Raw genomic sequence first — 25304 nt, forward strand, 5'->3', positions numbered from 1 at the left:
TAATCATTGAATGATTAAATCTTGAATGATAGGTTCATTTGATAAATACTGGCCAGACCCCGCTTCGTCCAGGGCATCGTGCTGGGCACCAGGGAGGGACTGAGAAATGGGCAGAGCCAGCCGTGTTCCTGGGGAGCTGAGGCCAGTGGCTGGGAGCAGGAAGGCCGGCACTGGAACGCTCTGGGAAGCGTGCTCTCGGCGTGAGACAGTCAGGGGCAAAGCTCAGCTCACTAGCCGTGCGAATTTCAGCACGCCTCCTTCCCCTCTGCGTCTGCTTCCTCGTCCATAATCAGGAGGAATCTTTGACATCTCATAAAATGTTTATGAGCAGTAAAGTTTCTGAAAGAATGAAGATACTGAGCACAGTGCTTGGCACATAGAAAGTGCTGGTAGATGTCGCCCGTTAGTGGTATTTTCTTCACATGGAGTAGGCTGTGGGAGACAGGGAAACATTTGGAGTCAGAAAATAGTTTCATCAGCTATTCCTAAAGGCAAATGCTTTCCTTTTTAGTTTTTCCTGAAATGGCAAAGGTAGGGGATGGGGAGAGTTGGCAGAATGAAATGGAGAGAAGGGGAAAACGTGGCTTCTAGCCTTTGTTTGTATCGTATCATTGTTTGGAGGCTTTTTGGGTTTTTGTTTTAGCCATTGTCCCGTTCTAAAGGAGAAGGGCGTGGACCAGCCACAGAACGTCTCGTGGCCTAGCGAGAGCGAATGGGTTCCCCTGTCATTTCATTGAAGGCTGATTGGTGGTGACTGCCTGCGATCACATTGAAAAGGGTTCTGAGGCTGTGTCCACGCCTGCTGGCCGAGCGTACTGAGGCTGATGAACCGTGTCTGCCCGGGAGGGGAGACTGATAGTACGTGTGCTGTCATTGCCAGTCCTACGTGGGCCTTTCTTGAAGCAGGAACTCTGTTCCCTGGCCCTTCTTGCAGGTGGAAGTGATCAAGAAAGCCTACATGCAAGGCGAAGTGGAATTCGAGGATGGAGAGAATGGCGAGGACGGAGCTGCTTCCCCCAGGAACGTGGGACACAACATCTACATCTTAGCTCATCAGGTGCCACCCCTCCCCACGCCCACCTGCTGGGCAGGACTCCATGCTGTGCGCCCTTACACTTACTTTTCCTTTAAGGTTTTAGCCTGAGCTTGTTTGGGTTCGTGGTAACGGGTGCTGCCAGCCACCTGACCAAATGTGCCGCGGTCCAGGCGGCTTCCATTGCCCATTCCCGTAGGGTCATGTCCTTGGAAACCCCACGTTTCTTAAAAGCGTTCGCGCTGAGCAGTGACACTTGGATAGCTCATGACTGTGTCTCAAGACAGTTGAAAGGAGTCTTAGTCTTTTCATAAATATTGATGAGTCTGTCTTAACCATCTAAAGAAATAAACGTCAGCTGCCTGACCGATCGCACTTGGCAATCTTTGGGAACTTGTCATGATGACTTCTTTTTGTTTGCATTTTGGGGGATGTAGTAATACTTCCTACCCTGGCACCAAGAGGCCCTGTTTCGTAACTGTCTTCCCAAGTGGCTGGGCTTTTGCAGACACTTCCTCTTTCTGGAGGCTGATGTGTGTGGGCAGCCGGGAACTCTGCTGCAGGCTGGCATTTCCTGTCCCTTTCACCTCTCTTAGGTAGAGGAGTTTGGTAGAAAACAGTGATGGGATTGGGCCTGAGGTTGATAGATCCCTGCCCCTTCTCTCCTCCATTCCTGGCATTTAGCCCCTGAGAGGTCTCGGGCCATTCCGAATGCAGGCTCCGTGGGGCTGGATGGATAAACCCCATCTCCCTCCTGCCTGGCTAAAGGAATTGGGGCACAGCGGGACCTCGAGTGGGCATGCGCTTTCCACGCTGCTCTGCCAGAGCCCAGTATAGTTGCCGTGCAGCACACCCTTGATGGGGAGGAGAGGTGCCCTCGCCCCCTTCGCCCCCCAGCTTGCTGCTCGTTACTATGCGTCTTTTATACCCAGAGCTGGAAAGGAGCTGTGTGCTCCTGTGGCAAAGAGACGTGACTCCCCTGTTTTCTGTATTTGTGTTCTAGTTGGCTCGGCACAACAAGGAACTTCAGAGCATGCTGAAACCTGGTGGCCAGGTGGAGGGAGACGAAGCGCTGGAGTTTTACGCCAAGCACACGGCCCAGATAGAGGTAAAGGCAGGGTAAACTCGGGGCCCGGGCCTGCGTCGAGGGCCTCTGGTGTTGGTGCCCTGGGCTGGGGCCGGCACGCCGTCATTGGTCAGAGCGGTAAACAGGTTGTGGGAAGCTACCGTGCACCAGGGCCTGCACTCAGTGCTAACGGCCAGTGATGGCCAAGCCGGTCCCGAGGCCTGCGTAAGGCCTGGCGAGAAGGCAGGTGAGTCCACACAAGGAGACGCGCCATGCGTTCTGACAGGGCCGTGAGGACAAACAAGGCATCACGAGACGGTCCCCCGGAGGGACCTGCTGTGGACCGTGGTGGTCAGAGAGGCCTGCTCTGAAGATTGGTATCGAAGCACAGACCTTCAGAAGGATGGGAATGAAAAGGCAGAGCTGGGAGGCAAGAGCTTGGCAGACACGGGGAGGCCCTGAGGTGGGAGGTGAAGGTGAGGAGGTAGGATGTAGGGAGCTAGAGGGAGAGCAGCCCACGATCAGAGAGGGAAGACGGGTGGGCCCAGAGCCTGCAGGACCGTGTCCGCCATCCTCAGAAGAAGTCTGGACTTGGCCCTCAGAGCAGTGTGGAATCATTGGAGAGTTGTACACCGAGGAGTGATACGACCAGATCCGCCTTAGAGAAAACACACACAAGAAACAGGATCCTCTCCGTTTCGCAGCTGGGAAAACTCTGAAATAGGACTCAGAGCGGTTGTGTCATCTGTCCAGTTATCACTGTCAGGGCTGGAATTTTCACCCAAGTCTGGCGCTGACCCCCGAGCCTATGGGTGCTTTTTATGTCACCTGCCTTGTCTCCTGACAGTCGAGAGAGTGCAGACCTACGGGTGCAGGCTGTGGGCAGTGAGCGGTGGTGTGTCTGTCTTGTCTGGCTAATGAGGAAACGCACAGATTCAGCATCAGTGTCGGGGCAAAGCTTTTGAAGGGCTCACAGACCCTTTGGGCCGTGCGAAATGTTCAGGATGGAGTCTTGTAAGAGTATATTCTCACCCGCTGCCTCGGGTCTCTGGGCTGTCCTAATAAAATGTGTCATTTCACTGATGAGTTGATCGTGACGGTGTGTGTAAGCTCATATTCTTGATTTATTGTTGATGACTGGACGTTTGTGCTCTGGAGCCCTTAGAAGATGAGCTTCAGGTGTTTGCGGTGTGGAATGTCAGAGGAGAAGGAGCCTTGGAGATCATCTCGAGCTCCTTGGCTCACCGGGGAGCAGACGGATGCTTGATCAGATTAAGAGGTGTGAACGAGGTCATCCACCCTGTTAGAGGTGGCAGAAGGGCTGAGTTCTGATTCCCAACTGTAAGTTTACTGAAATAAAGAGGCATGGATCAATCTTAAAGGATAGAGAGAAATGGCCAGGCAGGGTGTCCCGAGCTCTTAAACCCTCTTCCTGGGCAGCTGCCCGTACCTTCCAGCCTCCCAGGGAATTACCTATGCAAGGCGGATAGCGCTGTCACTCCCTGGGGCTCTTGCAGACCCTTGTGCGTTCACTCTGGTCACTCGGGCCGGGTAGCCCTGGAGTCTGGGAATCAGTTCTTGCCAGGAGGCCTCCTGTGTCCTCCTCCGTTGCCTCCTGAGCCCAGACACACTTCTGAGATCATGTTCCTGCCGTGTAAGGGGGGGCTGATCCAGAGCCCACTTGACGGTGTGAAGCAGGGCGGCTCTGGACAGTGGGAGACTTCAGACTGTGTGTGCACCCGTGTTACCAACCCCCGCACTACAGTTCCAGTTAAATGAGGCTGGCTTATGAACCACAATTAGTATGATAAGGAAGCTTCCATAACCTGATCTCCAACTCACTTTGCAAGCCGTTGGTCTCAAGATGACGTCTCCCAGAATTTATGGAGGCAGGGCTGTGGGAACCTGTCTCGTTTCTGAGAGTTTCCCACTACAGCTTGACCTGAGTCACCTCTCTTGCTGCGTTGGGAACAGTGTTGGGAGAGAGAGAACCAGATCTTCTTGTAGAGGGCGTGGGCCCTGGGCCTCACCTGACTTGTCCAGCCTCTGGGGAGGAAGGATAAAGGGAGACCATGCCCCTATGATACTGCAGCCCGTACCCCTTTGGAAATCTCTGCCCCCCAGGACTGTGACAATGCAGTGTTGAACAATTTGAACAATCTCGACCAGACAACTCTCTCTGGGGATTGAGCCCATCTAGGAAGGGCCCGGGGAAAATCTGTGAGGTGTCCACCCCGGGACCCAACAAAGCTAGTTTAAAGAACAGTGAGTTCTACTATACCAGTGTTAAATGGGCATATTGGTTCATGCGTCGCACATGTTAGAGGCCATGACAAGTCAGAGGTAGGAGGTCACTGCAACTGCGTAAACCAGTGATCCCCTTGTAGAGTTCCTATGTAGGAAAAATAACGCAACTTTGCAATCTGAGGAAGGCTATTAGGTGAGGTTTGCACCACAGCCTAGCTCTGCAGTAGGCTCGCCACTGGCCATGTTTGGCTATTTACATTAAAATTAAGTACTAAACTCAGACCCTCGGTTGTACTAGCCACACGTGCTAGTTCTCAATGGCCACGTGTGACTCGTGACTCTCCTTTAGGACGGGGCAGGCACGCAGACACATAACCGTTCCATCATTACAGAAAGTTCTCCTGGATATCCCCAGCCCAGAGCCTCATCTGAATATGTACACAAAACACGCTTTAAATTGTTCCAGATAAAACTTAGTCACTAGTCAAAATAATGGGTCTGAGGTTAGAAAAATACTTTAACAGACTTACCAAAATTGTTTTCTTACCGATCTAAGAGATACAGCCCAGTCTGGGAGCTGCAAAATCCCAGAAGTCTAGATCAAGTCTGTGTGCTGCATCTTCAATACTGAGCCCGTTGCCAGTGCAGAGATCCTCAGTTGTGTGTTGGTTTTTGAAGCTGATGAGTACTGAACCTCATCCATTTTTTCCCCCTAGATCGTCAGATTAGACCGAACCATGGAACAGATTGTTTTCCCCGTGCCCAGTATATGTGAATTCCTGACCAACGAGTCAAAGCTACGAATATACTACACTACAGAGCGGGATGAACAAGGCAGCAAGATCAACGATTTCTTCCTGCGATCCGAGGACCTCTTCAATGAGATGAATTGGCAAAAGAAGCTGCGAGGTAGGTCAGCAACGCCTCCAGAAGCTACAGAGACACGCGGTTCTGGGGTCTCACACAGCAGGGCTTGATGGTGGCTACGTGGACCTCCAAGTAGGAGCAGAGCTGGTGCGAGTTAGGATTCTGTCCCCCTCTGGGCACCGAGAAGACTGGGCACCTTTGGAGCTGATAAGTGTGCTCCAGCCTTAGGGTGGCGCCTCCCCTGAAGGGGCTTCCTGCCGCCTTTGATCTGATCCGCTTGCAGAGCTCCAGGGAGAACTTGGCATGCCCTTTCTTGGTATCTTGATGTAGAAAATAAAAGGAGCGGAGAACGGGCGGGCCCGGCGCTCACAGGATGGTGCATTTGAGCAGGAGACAGCCCACCTGACTGCTCATTTACTAGCCCACCTGCTCGGAAGATGCCGCTCTTCCCCCTTTTATGGGGTAGCTCGGATTGTAGACCCTAGTGTCATTTTATAGGCAGTGGAATCATTTACCGCTTGAGATGCGTCACTGGCCACCAGCGAGTCCCGTGGCGGAGCCCAGCCAGGCGGGCTGCAATTACTCATCTAAAATACTTTTATAGGGCTTTCCCGGAAGGCTTCTCCGCGCCCGGTTTTCATTAGGGTTTTAACGTGATCCTGCGGTACCGACAGTACGCTAGGCACCAACTGTTACGACCCACTTAGAGAGGACAGTACTTTATTCCTGTCTGTTAGTCAGGAGCCAGGATTTTTATTTGAATTCCTGGATTCCAGCTGCAGTTGTGATCACTGGGGCTCCTGCTGCGGTGAGGGGAAGCTGGGCTAGAGGTCAGTTTCTGGACGCTTTTGTCCTCTTCCGCCCCTACCAGCCTGGGCTGGCACAGACTAGCCTCCTCTACTGCTTCCATTGCACTGCTTTGCTCCCTGCCTCCCCAGATTCGGTTGGTGTCAGAGGGGCTTGTGCAAGCAGGCTGGCCAGGAGGCGCTGTTCTCACCTCACCCCCACTCCATCCTCCCTGATCTCTAAGGGGCACCTCATCGTCCGGCACTTTAAAGCATTATCATATGTTTTGCTGAGCCAACCCATTCCTCACCCAGCCCCATGCTTGGTGTCTGGACCACCTTTAGCAGAACAGCGGGCGTGTCCTCCTTGGTGTGGCCCTCAGAAGACCTAGAGGACAAGCTGCCCCACTCTCTGTGTGTCCTCGTAGCCGCTGTGGGCTTGACCCAAGCTCCTCCCGCTGAAGCATCGTGAGTAGTGTTGAATGTCTACACAGCACCATGCTTGGGCAGTAGGATAAAAAAGACACCCAGAAAGGTAGACATAGACCCCATCCGTCGTGTACTCTTGTGTTTTCAGCTATTCCGTGAAATAGAAGGCACCTTCCTCTTATTTGTTGATTTTGCTCTTCACTGAAATAGTCCATAATTCCAACTTCAAGGGATGATCCTGAATTCGTGTATCCAAACCTCCAAAATAGTTATTAAAATGGTGATTTCACCCTTACCAAATGTACGGGTCTACTAAGTACTAAGACTGGTCAGATACATTCATTCTCTCAGAATTGTGTTGTCAAATAGGTATATAAAATAGGCTCTCCAGTGGGGCTTATGAACTGAAAGAAAGGTCTTTCACCTTTTATGATGAGGGGAGATACCTTGTCATCCCTGAGATGTTGTCGTCAGCCGGGCATAATAGGAAGACCTCAGCCCCAAGAGGTGGGAGATCTGAATTCCATGCTCCTTCTGCCACTCCCTGACTCTGTGGCTCTGGGCAGATGACTTAACTTCTTCTAGGCCCTCACCTATAAAGTGGGGAATTAAGACTACCTGATTGTTTGATTGATTGCAGAATGGCCATCTCATCATTCCAAGATTTATGTTGCATTGTAGCTAATACCTTCTCTTACTAAGTCTGTCTTTGTTTCAAAAACAGTTTTTGTTTCAGTGAAGCTTAAACACAGCTATGGCTGTCAACTGAGAGATTTTAATTGGCTTCATAGCTTTCTGCTGGTAAGAGAAAAATTGAAAGTAATAACGGAATTAAACATGATTTGCATATTTAGGAAGGGGAGAAATGTACTCAGAAGTGCAATTAAAATGAAATATATTTTCTTCTCTATGTAGCTTATTCCTCGTCTAATAAGTCTGCAGAAAAGATTTCTCTGGCTTATTCATGAAGCTCCTCTTCCTTTTCCTGAAAGTATCACAGAGAATCATCTGTGCTTTGGAGAATCTGTAGCTAGGGCTCAGGTACACAGTAAGGTCTGTCTGAGACTCGGATTGCTTCATCTTTTCTTCTGCAAGTATTAAGATACTCAGGTCCTGTGCTCTCTTGAAACCCTCTTCCCTGCTCTCCTCAAAACACACACACACACACACACACACACACACACACACACACACACACACACACACACACACACACACACACACACACACACACACCCATTCTGTGCATTCACATCCTCTGTCCACTGTGCCTCTCTGACACCTTCTCCTGAAGATCCTGGCCCCAGTGAAGAGAAAACTCTGGGCTAGGAAAACTAGGAGATAGTGAGAGGAAACTGAGACAGAGCTGCATATGCTGACACTTTGTTATGTGGTATTACATGGAGTTTACCCTCGTGGTTATTACACACATCAGAGTAGGGTGGGAAATTCTCTTGCTACGTGCACATGGAGTCCAAGTCCTCAAGCAAACCCCAGTTCCTTAAAAACAAACAAACAAGCTAGGGAGGAGGGTTACCAAGAGATGCCCCAGGTGCAGTTATTTAAATCGCCCTGCCCATCTGGGATCATGGTACCCTGTCTTCTTGCACCTGCGTAGATACCCGGTTGACTTGAAGGACGGAATGTTTGTTCATATTCAGTGACACCACAATTTAAGTACAGTGTTAGTTTTTTAAAAGTAAGATTTGTGAGCTGTCTGCCATAGTTGAAGACCATCGTTGAAGACCATAGTTGAAGACCAGCTACTCTCACACTTAGTATTGAGAGCTGCTCTGAAGGGAATTCTGGCTTACCCATCACTGAGCCCTGCCATTTCCTGCCTTTTTGTCTTTTAACTTCTTATGAGCCTGTTACACGTACACTGATGTGGGGAGGATTTTGTAAATTCCCATGAAACCCTCACTCAACTTCAACAGTTTTCAGCCCTTTGCCATCCTTGCCATGTGTCTCTTCTGTGCTCTCTGGAATGTTCATATTCAGATCAGAAATGGGCTTCAGTCCCAGAAGAAACACCAATAGCCATTGTCTACAGAGCGGGTGATTTCTCATCTTAAATTTGCTTTGGCAATTAACTTATGAAAAAGTCATTCATTAACTATAGGTGGGACTGACTCCTGGTCGGCTCTTCCATTGAATGGTGACATGAGCTGCTTAACTTTGTCCCTGTCACTGAGCCCAGCAGGTCTCTGAGCTGGGGAATGAGATCTCCATGCCTTCCATCCTCTGCTGGGCCTCAGTTTCCCTCATCCCTAAAATGAGATCTTTTAAACTAGATGATGCTTATAGCTCTAAAACTCTACAGTTTGGAAACATGGCCTCTTAAAAAGTGCAAACGTGAGATGAGCAGTTATTAAATTATCCAGGGCTCTGTTTAATTATGCCATAACTTTATTTTGGATAGAAGTTTCCAGAGGCTTGGCTACTGCTATAGGCATCGTTCGAGAGTCATTGGATGTGTCCCTGGCGGCTGTCCTAAAGTTAAATGATGACTTCATTGGGAGAGAGAAATAACATGCTAGAGATCCATTTTCACATACTCCACACTTTTCTTTGGAGGAGGATAATGTTGAATGAGACTGTCTTTTGGAAACTTTGCCTCTGGCCTGGAGATGGAAATTATTCCTGCCATTATCCTAAGTGTAAGGCACCACTGAAGAGTTCAGAGGAAAAGGATGCACGAGTGCACACAGTGTGGTCACCGGCTTGTTCTCCTAATGCTGAGATGCAGCCAGTGCGGTGTCACCTGTCGGTAACAACGGATTAAGATGGCAGCACTGCCTACAGGGTCTCTCGCCCTTTGTGAGGGCTTTGGTTCCACATCCTTTCTCTACCGTAGCCTTTGCAAATGGGAGCTCCACTGCTGACCGTCCAGGCAGAACTCCCACTCCTAGTTGGCAGATGACCTGGTTTTAGGAAAGGGATCATTATCTTGCTTTTAGTCACCAGTGAGTTGGTGAAGAATTTCGAGCAAGGGAAGAGTGTGGAAGAGGTAACGTTGTTCCTAGCCTGGGGCCCAGCTGGGCCAACTCTGAATGCTGTGTGTCCCCCCACCCCAACCAGTGCCCCCCACTTCTCAAAGTCTCATTGAATTTTCAGCTCTCCTTAGGCATCTCATCCAGTCCCAGCGCCCCAGGGGGAACTGAGGACCCGGCGCGTGAACCCTGGATAACCCCCAAGATTCCATAACTGATGGTGTTGACAGGGGTATGCAGGGTTTTTAGATGCTCCAACTTTTCCCCTTTCTTCTCCTCCTTAGCCCCCAATACATCTTCTCTTCCAGTAAGTACTCCAAACAGAAACAAACCAATCTGGTGTCGTTCTGAGCCTATGAGTCACCTTCAAAACAAACGATCGTTTTTACTGTTGTGGTAAAAACTGGGAACAAAAGTGGACTTGTAGGGGCGGAGCGGGAGGGCCGTGTGGATTCCCAGCGTTCTGGCTTGCAGTCTTGAACCTCACGGGGCTCTGTCCTTGTTTCCACAGCCCAGCCCGTTCTGTATTGGTGTGCCCGCAACATGTCTTTCTGGAGCAGCATTTCATTCAACCTGGCTGTCCTGATGAATCTGCTTGTGGCCTTTTTCTACCCATTTAAAGGAGTCCGAGGAGGTACCATCCATATCTTTAATTTCAAGGAAAATTCCAGAGGCAGCAGGAAGGCTGTGACTTGCATCTTAAACGTGATGCCTGGAAGTACTGGTGCAAGTTATGGGATCCCAGTTACCCATTTTCAGACAAAATGAGAGTGTAGCTTTTACACGGGTTTATTTTTAAATCTAACTTGAAATAATACAAATTGTGTGTCCGTATTTATTTGCCAGGAAAGAAAGAGAAGAAGCTATTTACTGTATTAAATCTGTAAGGGTTCATCTTAGTCAGCCTCCTTGTTTTATATGTTGGGAAACTGTCAGAGAAGCTGAGCGATTTAGCCAAAGTCACACAGCCAGTCAGCGACCGAGCTAACCCTAGCGCGTAGATATTTTGATGCTCAGTCCAGTAGATGTGTTTTTCCCATGCCATACTTGTGAAATTGATTTCAGGCTAAAGAATTTGTAGGAAATCTCTGAAATTTTTTTTTTTTTTTTTGACAAGAGGTAGGGTGAGGCAGGGCTTGAGTGACTGCAGACGGCACATCCTTGGCACTTTAGTCTGTTAAGAGCTACATGCCCTTATTCACATAACGAAACGTGCTGTCCATGGTCTTGCTGGGTTTCCCCCACCACCGTCTCCTTCCAGTCACCTGTATGCACATCCTGCACATTTTGCTGAGAAAAGGCAAGCCGTTCAGGAGGGGCATTTTTCTGTTTGGGGCTCCTCGGTTTGCGTGACGGCTCTCTGGAGACATTTACGCGTGTGGGGTTCTGGGGGTTGGCGGAAGCTCCTCTTCTATTAAACATCTACGGCCTACTTTTCTGACACCTGCTACAGCCTCCTGGGAGGCCTGCTTTTCAGCTCAATTTCTCATCAGAGCTTTTTGGGAGATCACCTCCCGTATGTATGTCACAACCTGCCAGGAGCCACCTTGTGTGAAACATAATGGGATGAAGAGCCCAAAAGTAAGACCAAAAAAAAACTGAAACAGCGCAGAGGTAAATTCCAGGCTCGGCTCTGGATTTAATAATGCAGATGTCACAAACGTAATGGAAGTAAGTTTAAGGTCAGATTTGAAAGTGGTCATATGTTCTGTGATGTGTCTAACTTACTCATCTGAGGCGTTAGCTTTTCTGTTTGGCCTGAAGCTATGTTGAAGGCTCCATTTAAGTGATGTTTTTCCCCCCAAAAGCCGTACTTAAACACCAGCCCAAGGGGCATTTTCCTTTAAAATGCAATATCAGGAATCATAAGTGTCCTTGGCTGCAACGTTGGGCAGGTCCACAGGGCTGCAGGGTGTTGCCCCTGGGGGGGAACGTCTGCCTTCACCAGGGTGCCAGTCAGCAGAGGTAAGAGCGCAAAGTGGTCAACCCAGGGCTTAGGTGGAGGGGACAGAGCCCAGGCCTCTTTTCACCTCTGGGGAGCTGTTGTGCACATCATAGCAGATTCTTCAACTATTACTTTGGATGTGTTTTCGTTTTACCCTCCACTTCTTTCAAAATATTTAAAATTGATTTTTTTTTTTAATATATCTTGGCCATTTTCTTCCCTGGTCCCTTGTGGCAGTTTTGAGGCCAGTGCTGGGGACAGTTCATTGACACCTCTCTCCTCTTCCATGATAAGCCTCATCCAGTGGAGCAGCTAGATTTACAAAGTCCAGACTTCGTGTCTAGGCCTGGCTCTGCCACTCACCTGCCACGTGACTCCGGGTCAGCCACTTCAATTAGTTCTCCTTATCCTCTCTTTTAAGAGGTGCTTAAATGGAGCCAGTAGTTGTGAAACCTAGGTGTGGATTTAGAAATTCCTGTGGAGGTCAGGAGAAGATAGTTGCTGACCTAGTCAGGATCTCTGGAGCATCCTGTTTCTTGCCCATCCGAGTTCAAGAACTACTGGATGCAATGATTCTTAAAGGTCCTTCCATCTTTACAGTGGTGGCACTCAAGGTGACATCACCCCTGGCTGATCTGTAGAAGTCCAGGCTTTCTTTTTTGGCAGCATTGGCTTTAGAACTTCATGCAGATAGACTCAACAGAAAACATAATTAGATGTCCTTGGAGAGAACAAGGTTGATCTGACCTAAGGAAGCCCTTTCCATTATGCAGTGACCGAGATCACCTCAAACACATCCACTCACTCAGAGGGATTTACTTTTTTCTTTTGTAAGATGTGTCGGGGGCATCTTCTATAGTCACTGTTGACCATCTGCAAGAGGAGGGTTGTGTTAGCCCGGTCTAGAAACAAAATCTGATTGGTTATCTGAAAGTATTTCTTTGAGAGCAATATTTGTGCTCATTGAATCCTGAAACCAGGATTTCCAAAATGTCCCTCTTTCAGGTGTGTAATGACCTTGCTCTGTGTGCCGACGTGGCTCTGTGACTTCCAAGGCTTGTGGCTGCCAAGGACACTGTGGCCTTAAAAGCTCCTTTTTAGAAGTATCATTTTCCCCCTTTATTTCAGAACTGATGAGTCACAGCATCTTTGAACAGCATGAAAATTGGGCATCTTCAGGTTTCATACTGAATTTGTAAACATGGCATGATGATTAAAGCACATAAAGTACTACTTTTTAAACTTTCTTACTGTTGAAATTTTCAAATATATACACAAGTAGAAAGAACAGTATAATAAACTGCCATATACCCATAAGCCCAGCTTTAACAATTACCAACATTTTGCCAATTTTGTTTCATTTATACTCCTACTGTATTTTCTGCAAGATTTTAAAGAAGTCTTGACATCTTGTCATTTTGCCCATAGATATTTCACTGTGCATCTCTAACTTCTAAGAATATTTTAAGATGTGTATAATCACCATACCATTATCATATCTAACAAAACTAACAGTAAATCATGTCATAGCCTGTCCATATTCATGTTTCTCCAGTTGTCTCAAAGAAGTCTTTCTATAACTGTTTATTTGGAATCTAGCATTAATTATCACCTCTGTTTTTATAGTGGGAAGACAGCAGGTTTTTATATTGTCCCCTTCAGGATTTGAGTACATGTGTTGTACTGGTCACATTTATTACACTGAGCTCTTAAGAGCAGTTTATGATAATCAAGTGCTTAAGAAAATGAAAGGCAAGCCACAGGCTGGGAGAAAATACTTACAAATCATACATCAGACAAAGGGCTTATATCCAGAATATATAAAGAACTCTTACAACTCAACAATAAAAAGATTACCCAATTAAAACAGTGGGAAGAAGATTTGATCAGTTACTTCACACAAAAAAAGACATATGAATGGCCAAGAAGCACAGAAAAAGATATTCAACATCAGTAGTTATTAGAGAAATGCAAATGAAAACCACCATGACATGTTACTAGAAACCTACTAGAATGGCTAAAATTAGAAAAACTGACGATACGAAGTATTAGTGACAATGTGGAGCAAGTGGAACTCCCGTATATTACTGATGGGAAGGGAAAATGGTACCATCAGTTTGGAAAACAGTATGGTTAGGTCTTCTAAAGTTAAGCATGTACTTAGGGTCCCAAAATCTACTTCCATGTTTTTGTCCAAGAGAAGTGAGAACATACACCTACCCCAAGATTTGTACTTGGTTGTTTCCAGTAGCGTTATTTGTAGCAACTCCAAACTGGAAACAACCCACATATCCGTTAATTATTAAATGGATAAATCAGTGGTGGTGTATTCATATTACGGAATACTACTCAGCAATAGAGAGAACAAACTATTAATATACACAGTAACCTGAATGGATCTTAAAAATTTTGTTAAGCGAAAGAATTAAAAAGACTACCTACAAATACGATTATTTTTCTCATTTCATGAAATTCTGGAAAATGCAGAGCTACAGTGGTAGAAACCAGGTCCGTATTTGCCTGGCATTGGAGATGGGGGAAGGCATCAGTTGCAAAGGGCACAAGGAAGCCTCTTAGGGTGATAAAGTTGTTTATATCTTGATTGTGTTGGCAGTTACATGAGGTCATATGACTGTATACACTGCCAGAAGTCATCGAAGTGTGCACTTAAAACGGATGGATTTTTTTTTTTTTTTTAATGATCGTTAAGGCCCATTCCTCCAGGGGCGTATATACTCCTGGTATATGCTGTGTCACCTTAGGCAAGATACGTAACCCAAGATTCCGTTTCCTCTGGAGTAAAATGGAGATGATAACAGCAACCTCATAGGGTGATCAAGAGAGTTAAATACATGATAATCCGCGTAAATGGCTTCATACAATATCTAACAGCTGTTAAATGCACAGCAAGGGACACCTAGGCCCCAGCATGCACCTCTTCCTGGATTTCTGAGAAGCTTCTGCCTCTTGGCGCCCATTCCTAATCAGGTTTACCTTTGAAGGCTATCCAGAGGGAAGAGGTAGGTGGCTGGGGTTAGGGGGACAGTTTTCAGAGAGAAAGTGAGTCTCAGCAGGTGTGGACGAAATGAACTAGGGCAGCCAGCAGGCTCGTGGAAGAGCTGGAACCTGCCGGGGCGTCTCTTTCCCTGGCGGTGCTTCAGTCCCAGCAGTTCTGGAGAATCGAAACTCCTTTATGTAAGTGGCCTTAATCATGTAGTGCTACTTGTTTACATCTGAAGGAAAGTCAAAACGTGACAGCGTTTGAAATAGGGGTGTTTTTTTTTTTTAATGAGTGTTTTGCAGAACCTTATTTTTAGCCCTGTTGGCTCATGTTACATAACCAAGCCGTCTCGTGGGACACTCTAAATAGAACTTGCAATAGCAAGAGATGACAAAAACTGGTATAAGCTCTTTGACTACAAGGATAATCTAATTGTAGGATGATGCTAATGATACGGAAGTTGCTTTCCTCCTTGCCTTGAAGAAATTTGATGCAGGCAGGGGACCTGCACTTTTCCTTAGCTTGCTTTTAATAGAAATTAGAAGTTTATTCTTCCAGCTTGCCTCCCCTCAGAGTGAAGTGTGACACATGTATGAGTTCTGCTCATGGAACAAACTCATTTGATGGGTGCCTACTGGGTGCCCAGTGCTTCCCTTGGGGAATTTGGAGTCTGGTGGGGATGGGGTTTAGGGAGGGGGCAGTGACCGCTAGAGAACAGTGTCCCATAGGGATGACCAGGGGTACAAGAATCAGAGAAGGAAGGAGCACCTGGCATGTTTTGTGAGGAGGAGACTTCCTAGAACAGGTGACATCTAAGCTAAGACTTAACATGAATGGGAAAGGGAGAGAATTTCCCAGGTAGAAGGAACATGTATCAGTAGAAGGCTTGCAGGTAAGAAAACATGGATGTGATTGGTTACGTCTGGGGCAGAGAACTGGACGTGAGGGTTGGGACATACAAGGCCAGAGACGTGGTTGAAGAAAATGACGTTAAACCTGTTTTGGTCTGTCACCTGTACCCGGTGAAAGCTCTGATCTCTGAGAGCCCTGCCTTGTCTTTCCAGGAACCCTGGAGCCACACTGGTCAGGGCTGCTGTGGACAGCCATGCTCATATCTCTGGCCATTGTCATTGCCCTCCCCAAGCCCCACGGCATCCGGGCCTTAATCGCTTCCACAATTCTCCGGTTGATATTTTCGGTCGGATTACAACCCACGTTGTTTCTTCTGGGAGCTTTCAACGTAAGTATGAATACCTTCATCGCCACTTTTTTGTTTACATACAAGTAGGAATGCCTTCCATCCTCCCCAGAATCTTGGCCTGTGCTTCCGGTGCAGAAAAATATTATCTGGGTCAACTGATAAAATAGCAGAAGCAAAGGAGAGCTGCAGGTGGCCGTCTCCCTCTTCCCCTTGTCACAAGATGGTGAACCTCTTAACGTACTCTCTGGGCACCGACAGTCTCATTTTCAGGGAATATTCCTCTCAGAATTAGGCAGACAAAGGGAGAGAAGTTGAGATCTGGGTTAGTTTTGCCAATCAGGTCAAAGGTGTGCTAGGACAAGAGATTTTAGCCAGTTAAGTCAAATGACGGAATAACACAGCACCCACTTCTGGTGAGGACCTCAGAGAAGCAAGAGGAACTGTTGACAGAGATGGAGCAGGTGGAGAGGTAAGAAGAGAATCAAGGAGAATTACCTCAAAGTAGTGACATTTGGAAATGCTCTTTCACCGCTGTGGATGGGCAGATGCCAGCTGCCTCTGCAGAATTCCTAGGAAATGGACGCAGCTGATATGAAGCCATAAATTGGAGAGGTTTCCTGCTGAAAAAGAGGAACGAACTGGGACATGTGGGGATCTAAAACTGCCTTCCAGAGGGTTTTGCCCTGAGTGTATAAGGAAGCTGAGGTCACTGTTCAGAAATGGAAGTGATACTGCAAAAAAGGTGACTCCAGTAATTGAGGGCAATCGTAAATGTCCCCCAGTGGCTGTTCAGATGGCAGAGGCGGCAAGGGCGCTAGGGGAGAACGGGGACAGGGCTGAAGTTTTGTCTTAAAGAATGGAGACAGTGGGGCCAGGAAGCAGGGGTTGAGCAGAGCATCTTCCCCACGGGCCACAGCAGCGAGGGGAGCCCGGGCCTGCTCGGGAGATGGCCGCCCGTTGCGCTTCGCCTCCTCTGTGCCTCACGTACTGACATGTAGGGCCTGATCCTGTACGGGGAACCTGGGCCCTGCATTTCAGGAAGACGCACTGGGGCTTCATCCTCCAGGGCAGCATGTTCTAAGTTGATAAATCTTAGGTGAAAAGAGCGTTCCTTGGTCAAATCCATGTGCGAAATGCTGGGTTAAGCAACATGAAAGGTTTTTCACGGCAGCATTTCTGAGACTTTAACATGCTGATACGGGTTATGAATCTGGAAGAAAGGGACACCAGGTATTTGTGTTTCCCGAACTTATTTGCCCACATTTTTGGTAAAGTATCACTTGGAATTAGTGTTGTATAGAATACAGGTTGGGAAATTCTATTCCCAATAGTGGGAAATGATTCAGGGTTTTTGAGCAATTCAGTGGTTGAGAAAATTCCCTTGGTAGTGGCATGAATGTACACGGATTTGTGCAGGGGGTTGGGGGACCACTTAGGGCCTCTAGCAGGGCTTTCAATTACGTGTGACGAGCCTGCGTCTTGGTCATAACGGAGAAGAAGGAAGGTACAGATGTCAGAGCTTCGGAGGGAACAGTGACACGTGGTGGGCGTTGGGTCTGAACCTTAAGCCTGAAATTAGTGCCGGGCTTGGTCTGGGTCCTTTTCTCCAGGCAAAGAAGGTATCACTGTCTTGACTGGGTGATGAAGGAGGCAAGTATAACTCCAAATTTTTAGTCACGGGGGGCTGGGAGAAGAATGATGCCTCCAGCTAAAATGAAGTCACGCAAGACCTGGTTTTCGGGGTGAAAATAGACGAAAACTGTTGGCTCACTGGGCTCGAGGTAACAAGACAGGCTATTAATGTTGGGCCTCATGTTTGGAAATCGGCCATGACCAGAGTGACAGAGCCACATCAGCATTGAAGCAGGAAATACAGGCTTCACCTGCAGTGAGAGGAAGCTTTTTAAGAAAGAAATACTGGAGAAACAAATAAATAAAAGGAAAAAACACTCAGTATTTCAGAGGTTGTCTTCTGCGAGTTAATTCTTTTGTTTCTCTGGCCTTTGGTCATTCCATAGTTTTCTCTTTAACATAAGTCAGTTGGTGTTTGGATAATTAATGACCATTCATAATACCATTAGCTCGGGGGCATGAGGGGGGGGAAGCTGAAACAGTAAACAATTACTCAGAGGGGATAACAAAAGAGGAATGTCATATGCAGCCATGGGAGAAGGAATAGCGGCTGTGGACACACAGCGAAGGAATGTTGGAGATCTAAGAGCTGGGGAAGCAGCCCAGGGTGGTATCCTGGCAGCCACGTGCAGGGACGGTGGTGAGAAGGGTGCTGCAGGAGCTGGGGTTGGGTGCTAGGAGTGGACAGGGCAAGACGGCCGTGTGTGCCCTGGAGAATCCCTGGGGACGTGGGGAGAGCCGCTGCAGTAGAGAGCTGGGACCAAAAGCCACATCTGACACTAACCAAAGTGGGGTCCGTAGGAAGTGGGGACAGCAGACTAAGACCATGAATAGGAAACAGTTGCTGGTGAAGCGACAGAGAAAACGGGGGCAGAAGTTGAAGGGGAGAGTGGACTCAGGTGAAGTGGACTGCTCTGTTAATACCGCAGGTGCCTGGGCTTGTGTGAGGTCCTGGAATGTCGAGCAGAGCGTGGCCATTTTTTTTTTTTTCTCTCTGAAACCCCAGCAACACAGTTCTTTCAGAACGAATGATGCTTTCTCACCCTAAAAAAGATCCTACACTGGCAAAAGTTAGAATAGTAGAGGAAAACGACCTGGTGGATTGAAAGGTTAGCCTGTCTGAGAAAGCCGAACCTTCTCCCTGGGTGTCGGCTTCCCCCCTTATCTGATTGCCGAGAAGCTCGCTTGCACTGACCCCCCAGATTAACTGGCACTGCTTCCGCAGCACCTGTGGCCAGGCTAGCTCGGGTAGCAGGAGACGGTTTTACCAAGTGCAGCCGAAGCGCACTCTCTCCACCTTTCTCCTGATTCAGGTTTTTCTGGCAGCGTGTTGCTATAGGCAGACTTCAGGCATGGGGTTTCTCTCAGAGGTGGGACTCTGTTATACAGTAGGTCAGCCTTCAGTTGCAGGGGTCAGAAAACCTAATCCACGCTCATAGAAGCAAAGGAGAAAATGTGACTGAGAATCCTAGCGCCTGGCTTCAGGTGTAGCTGCATTCAGGAGGCTGGACAGTAGCGTCAGGGCTCAGTTCCTCTCTTTTGGTTCTGCGCTGGTGGTACCCTTGGGCTCCATGGTAATGCAGGATGGATGCCAGCAGCCTCAGAGGTCACTTTCTGTCAGGTCCAAGGTCAGGGGTAAAGAACAAAGTTGTCTTACGCTGCAGTCCCAGGAAGGATCTCAGTGGGTGTCATTGACTCCATTTGGTCACGTGCCTATCCGTGAACCAGTCGTTGCCAGGGGATTGCCATAATTCCGACCGGCCAGGATGGAGCCCCACCCAGACCTCAAGGACCGATACATGGGAAGGGATGGATCCCCAGAGGAAAAACAGAAGTTACTCCCAACCCAAGAAGGGCCAAGCGTTGGTACTTTACGAGGTCCCAGTGTGGCTCCTTCTGGGGGATCAGACTAGTCTTCTTGGAGAGTTGGGGGGATCTGATAGTATAGGTTGGGAGGGAGACTTCCTTTATTCTTCATACTCTTTTATGCTATTGGGAAAAAATGCTATTACTTTTACCATGTATATATGACTATTTCAATGAAATACGAGTTTATGAAAAGGAAGAAATGGGGAAAATCACATTTCTTTGCTTATTAATAAGGTTACATACTTTTCATATATCGTTTTTTAACTTTTTATTGAGATGTAATTGACATATAATATTGTATTAGTTTTAGGTGTACGACATTTTGATTTGATATGTATTATATGAATTACAAAATGAATACCACAATAAATTTAACTTTCATCACCAAAAAAAATTTTTAAAAAAGTTATTCCCAGAAAGGGGGGCAGGGGAATAGAACTCATCCTGAAGTCACTTACTTTCCCCTGCCCACCCCAAGAGAATTCTCACTTTCCCTGTAAGATTAGGAGCCATGGATGACAAGAACTGGCTGCTCCTCATTAAATTGCAACCCTCTAATGCGTAGCATGTAACAAAGTTAGAAACACTTTTAATCATGCTGATCACAGGGTTCGTGGATTGAGGTGACTTCTGTGTTTGACTAACTCATGGAAGGATGTTAGAAATGATTCATATCTCATCTTGAAAATCATAATTTCAGTATGTGTTAATTTTGTTTTTGTCACTTACAAATGCCACTTGATTAGTGTTGCCCATGAAGTTTTTTGACTGTCACGTTAACTTGCAATATGCCTGAAAAGCAAAGTAATGAAATGACTTTGATCCGCAGAACAGTTCTCGGCGCTTTCGGTGGGCCCTGGGTGCAAAAGGAAGCTTTTGTTTGGGCACAGGCGCCGAGAGACGCCTGGGGGCAAACTGCCCTCGGCTCTTGTGAAGAGTCTGGAGGTCGGCCCGTGGTCCGTGCTTATCTGACTGTTGCTCTCATTGTTGTCAGGTCTGCAATAAAATCATCTTTCTGATGAGCTTTGTGGGCAACTGTGGAACATTCACCAGAGGCTACCGAGCCATGGTTCTGGATGTGGAGTTCCTTTATCATTTGCTGTATCTGCTGATCTGCGCCATGGGGCTCTTCGTCCATGAATTCTTCTACAGTTTGCTGGTGAGTTGCTGGTGTTGAAAGATCTTACATGTGGGCAACTAGGAGAGCATCCTCTGTCCTTCCTCCCCTCACGGACCCCTCTTTTTCGTGGTGACTGGTGTGCCTGGTCTACGAGGTCATAGCCCGCCCTGTACGCAGCGTTTGGGGCATCTGGAGAGGAAAGCTACCCAGGGAGCAAGTCAGCTATCAGGAGCCCAGGAGGTGCGCGATCACAGTGCGTGATCATGATGATAGATGATGCCCGCCATCTGGGTCAGGAGACGTTGCCTCCATGTGCACCTTTGTCTGTCTTATTTCTTGGCCTCAGCCAGCGCTTACAAGGAGAATGTTTTTGCGACTATCACCTTCTGACAGTTCTCATGGGATCCATTTTCCAGTGAAAACATGTAGTGCCAGTAAGAGCGGGAGGTATTTTCAAAGACCCAAGACCCATGGCAATGAGCTTGATAGATTTATTGATCCAGGAGACCTTTTTAGCAGAAGTTGTGTTCCAGTTTGAGCCGAGTGGTTAAATGTCTTGATTTTCCATTATTTTCCCCCTGAGCAGGTTTTTAAATGACAGACCTCTATCTGCTTATTCTCCTGTCATTACAGGGAATCTTGACTTGTAGGGTTGTAGGTAAAAAACCACTTCATGGTACCTATGTTAAATGACAGGAAGCATAAAATTGACCTTTCTGCGAGCGAAACCATCCATAAAGGGAATACAGGAAGTATTAGAATGTGTCTGATGATAAAAAATGATCAAGGGCTTCCCTGGTGGCGCAGTGGTTGAGAGTCCGCCTGCCGATGCAGGGGACACAGGTTCGTGCCCCGGTCCGGGAAGATCCCACATGCCGCGGAGCGGCTGGGCCCGTGAGCCATGGCCGCTGGGCCTGTGCGTCTGGAGCCTGTGCTCCGCAATGGGAGAGGCCACAACAGTGAGAGGCCCGCGTACCGCAAAAAAAAAAAAAAAAAAAAAAAAAAATGATCAAGGCCTAAGTGTTGACTTAAGACGAGGGACTTGGGAATACCCTGGCAGTCCAGTGGTTAGGACTGTGCGCTTTCATTGCCAAGGGTGCAGGTCCGATCCCTGGTTGGGGAACTAAGATCCTGCAATCCGCGTGGTGCAGCCAAAAAAAAGAAACGACGAGGGATCTACTTGCAAAAAGCAGAGCAAGGAAGGCACTTCCAGGAGTTGCCGTCCATGTGGTCTCCAGGCTGGTGACTTAACTGCTCTGTGCCTCAGTTTCCCCATCTACGAAATGGGGAGAACAGTCCATTTCCTGGCAGGGCCATCATAGGGATTTTCTGCTACTTCACGTGTCAGGGTCTGAGAACAGCACCGCCACAGAAATGCTGAGCGATGGCCGGCTGTCATTACCGTCTCTGTCATCCCGTCTCCCCTCTCCCAGCCATACACCATAAAGGATGCACCGTTTAGGCCTCCAGGATTAGCTCCTTCCATTAGTGGTGGATGTTGGCAGACTGAGGGATATAGATACGGATTCCTTTCCCTCATTTTAAAATAGGTCTGGCCGTACTTTGAGGTTTTAGGCAAAGAGGTCTCTGGATACACTTGTGATGGCCATTACGTGCCCAATTTTGGTCGCTCTCTATCAGAGATCTTTAGAGCTCTGTGTATATTTCTAAGCCTTTTTGTCTCATGCAATGACACCCCTGGGTGGGGTTCCTGTTTGTGAGTCTGGGAGGCCCAAGTCCGGAACCTGACAAATTCCTGTCCTCTCTCAGTGGGGAGGCAGAGTTGAGTCGGGGTCTCTCCCACCCCTGCTGAGGGGTCTCTCCCACGAGGTAGGGGAGTCCCCTTCAGACAGTGCCATCTCGCCCTGGCAGAAAATGACTTTTCCAACCATCTATATCCCGTTGGCTCTGTTTCTTTTTCTGTTCATAAGATTCTTTTCTTTTGGTCACTGGCAGTGCCAGCCAGTGCCAGAACTAGACGCAGTGGGTGTCATGGTGAGACGAGGCAGTGTCGTCCCAGCCCTCACGGGCCTCATAGTGTAGAAAAGAACAGTTACTGTCACTTACTGACTGTTCCCTGTGTGCTCTTTCTGTCCTCTCTCACGACCGCCTTTGAGGCGGACGAACTCTGCAAATCACCACTGGCCAGGTGGAGCCTGGTGAGGCAGGTCACCTGCCCGGAGTCGCACCGCAAGTCAGGGGCAGAGACCACGACAGTGACGCAGCTCTGTTGACTCCCGGGTCTAAGTGCTTAAGCACAGCCCTGAGCTGCCTTTCATTTGAGCCTGTGAAAAAGTCCCTGCTTCGGTGAAACCGGTATTTCACATTGCAGTCTGCATGCCTGCCTTCCCGTCCCTCACCTGTCACAGAAGCATCAGAGGGGCTCCGAGCTGCTGGTGATGCTACCTCGGCTCAGTGCACTTTGAGAAAGACTGACCAGGGTCAAATGAGACTGGGGTTGGACGCTTCTCGTAGGTGCTTCTGCAGGGTTTCTAAGTCACTTTCTGTGACTTCAAGTGATGCGTTCCTTTTGGTGTCAAAAGCAGTATTTAACATGTCTGTTGGGAACCACAGACAAAATAGTGAAACCGTTCCCATTATTCCATAAATGAGGAAAGCCTGTGACAGGAAGGAATTGAAGAGAGACCTCTAGCAGGGAAAACCCACACGTCACATGAAAACTCTACACCAGCAGGGCGGAAAGGCAGAGTGGGCGACTGTGGCCTAATTGAAGTTCACCCTGAGACTGGCTGAACCTGGTCCCAAGCCTGCATTCAAGTTGTGTCCTTAGCAAACTATTAACATCCCAAGATGAAAGTGTACAAAGTTCCTTAGCAGGCGGGTAAGAAAGGGAGAAATTCACATGGTCAGTAAACGTGGAAGTGTTCTAATGTCAAACAGTGACATATAGATTAAAACACGAGCGTGATCCCGTGTTGTACCTGTAATGTTGGGAAGGGTTCAGAAGCACGATCATGCCCACTTCTGGTGAGAGTGAGCTAAAATGGGCCTCGTTCTCTAACAGTGGTAAGGATAAATTGGTGCAGCCTTTCCGGAAAGCAGGGGAGTGAATCTTGTGTGTTATGTTTGACCCAACAGTTCAATTTCTGGAAACTTGCCAAAAAGAAACAACTGGACAGGTATATATTCAGGCACGTGCAGAGGTGTTCATCACAGCATTACTTTTAATGATATATAATTGAAAACATCTTGACTGTGTAAAAAAGGAAAAGATATTGATTGAGTAGACTGTGGTTTTTCCATACACTGGAATACTAGGTGATCATTTTTTTTTGAAACTGACATAAGGTTTATTATTTTTTTCCTCAGAAAACATTATAACAGAAACAAAGCTTAAAAACATAATGAAGTAAAACTTTCCTTAACAAAGATCCATGGACATAAAATGAAAAAGCTCTCAGAAATCCAAATAGATCTAATTGTTCTTTTTATTAAATATAGACACAGGTGGCAGCTATATTGCCCAAATTCAAGAGACTATAAATACCTCAGGACCATATTCAAATAATCTCTAATCTAAAATGAGTGAGAGTACCAGAAGGAAGAGAGAAAAGGTATTATCCAAAAAATCAGACCACTGCTTTTTTTTTTTTTTTTGCGGTACGCGGACCTCTCACTGTTGTGGCCTCTCCCGTTGCGGAGCACAGGCTCCGGACACGCAGGCTCAGCAGCCATGGCTCACGGGCCCAGCCGCTCCGCAGCATGTGGGATCCTCCCAGACCAGGGCACGAACCCGTGTGCCCTGCATCGGCAGGCGGACTCTCAACCACTGCGCCACCAGGGAAGCCCACTGCTTATTTTTAACCAGAGCTGTGATGATAGTTATTGACTTAGATTTGAAAAAATATCTATTTTGATCACACCCTCACAGAGATTCTGAGTTCGTCAATCAGGCTATCATCCAGGCAGGTACTTTAACTAGGTGATCTTTTTGACATGAAAATGTTCATGATTCTTTTTACCAAGCAAGCGGACTATATGCCAGCTTACGGTATAATATTTTTGTAAAAATATGTATGCATACGTTACACTTTTTTCAATTATGTAGTAAGGTCAGAAGGAAAGAATTTGTTGAGTAAATGTCTATAGATATTGGGGTTATTAGTGATTTTTGTTTTTTCTTTGTGCTTTTTTGTGTTTTCACCATTGCACTTGTCTAATTTTCTAATTAGAAGAAAGTTTTTCCTTATCAAGTGATACATGTCCATTGTTTTAAAATCAGAAATGATAGATAAATGAAAAGGAAAAGGTTACTTGTCATTTCAGTGATTTGGGGGCTGTATAATGTCTACAGTTCTTAGCCCCAGAAAACAAGTGGCGTTTGTTGTCTGAAGTTGCTCTTACTTGCTGCTTCATGGTGAGTTGCTGGAAAATATTTAACCAACATTAACAGCAACATGAGCCTTTGTACTCTTATATCGAATAAACGCCTCTTCCTTGCTTCCTTTTAAGTGTCCTCCTTTAGCCGGTGCCCTTCACACTGGTCTCAGGACACAGACTGGCCTGATGGAGGCAGAGGGGCTAATTGAGCAGAAAATGAACTCAGACGTAAAATTCTAAGTTGGAAGGGACTCGGAGATGAGCTAGTTCAGTCCACTGATTTTACCAGTGCAGAAACTGAGGTCCAGAGAGGTCTCATGGCCTGATCAACAGCTTACAACGAATTAAAAGCAGAGTCAGGATTCACACCCTTGTCCCCTGACTCACTTGGCTGTGCACAGTCATTCCCCAAAGCCACGGTGGAAGCAGGACCTTCAGGACAGGATCAGATGTCCACACAGAGGCCATATTAAAGCTAGCCCCCACCCAGGTCCAGAATAACACCATGCATCTCTTCTCTCATGGCTCTCCGCCAACCCTCCAGCCAAATATCTGAGATTGTAGTTCCTAGAAAACCAGCTACTGGTCTCCCATACCTCTAAGTACTTCCAGGGGGCCTCCATTTCTCATGAAGCCAAGCTCTTGCAAAGCGCAGGCCCCTTGGACAGAGGGCGCACCAAGATGGTGAACCCGCGGTGAACCGCAGGGGGTCTCTGCCCCGACCAGGGCCATGGGAAGGGTTTAGGCTTCCTGGCGTGTTACCACCGCCAGCGTC

General features: G+C 47.5%; 1 protein-coding gene across 1 annotated transcript in view; it reads left to right on the plus strand.

Annotated features, from left to right (window-relative positions):
• The window catches only part of ITPR1 (inositol 1,4,5-trisphosphate receptor type 1), a 318582-nt gene that overhangs the window by 259854 nt on the left and 33424 nt on the right, over positions 1-25304 (plus strand). The window contains exons 46-51 of the mRNA XM_082663160.1: positions 935-1057; positions 2037-2141; positions 5063-5255; positions 9932-10054; positions 15431-15606; positions 20063-20227. Of these exons, the coding sequence (XP_082519286.1) occupies positions 935-1057; positions 2037-2141; positions 5063-5255; positions 9932-10054; positions 15431-15606; positions 20063-20227 (885 nt within the window). The remainder of the gene's footprint in view (positions 1-934; positions 1058-2036; positions 2142-5062; positions 5256-9931; positions 10055-15430; positions 15607-20062; positions 20228-25304) is intronic.

Source organism: Grampus griseus, assembly GCF_964374135.1.
Source record: "Grampus griseus genome assembly, chromosome: 10".
Taxonomy (NCBI): domain Eukaryota; kingdom Metazoa; phylum Chordata; class Mammalia; order Artiodactyla; family Delphinidae; genus Grampus; species Grampus griseus.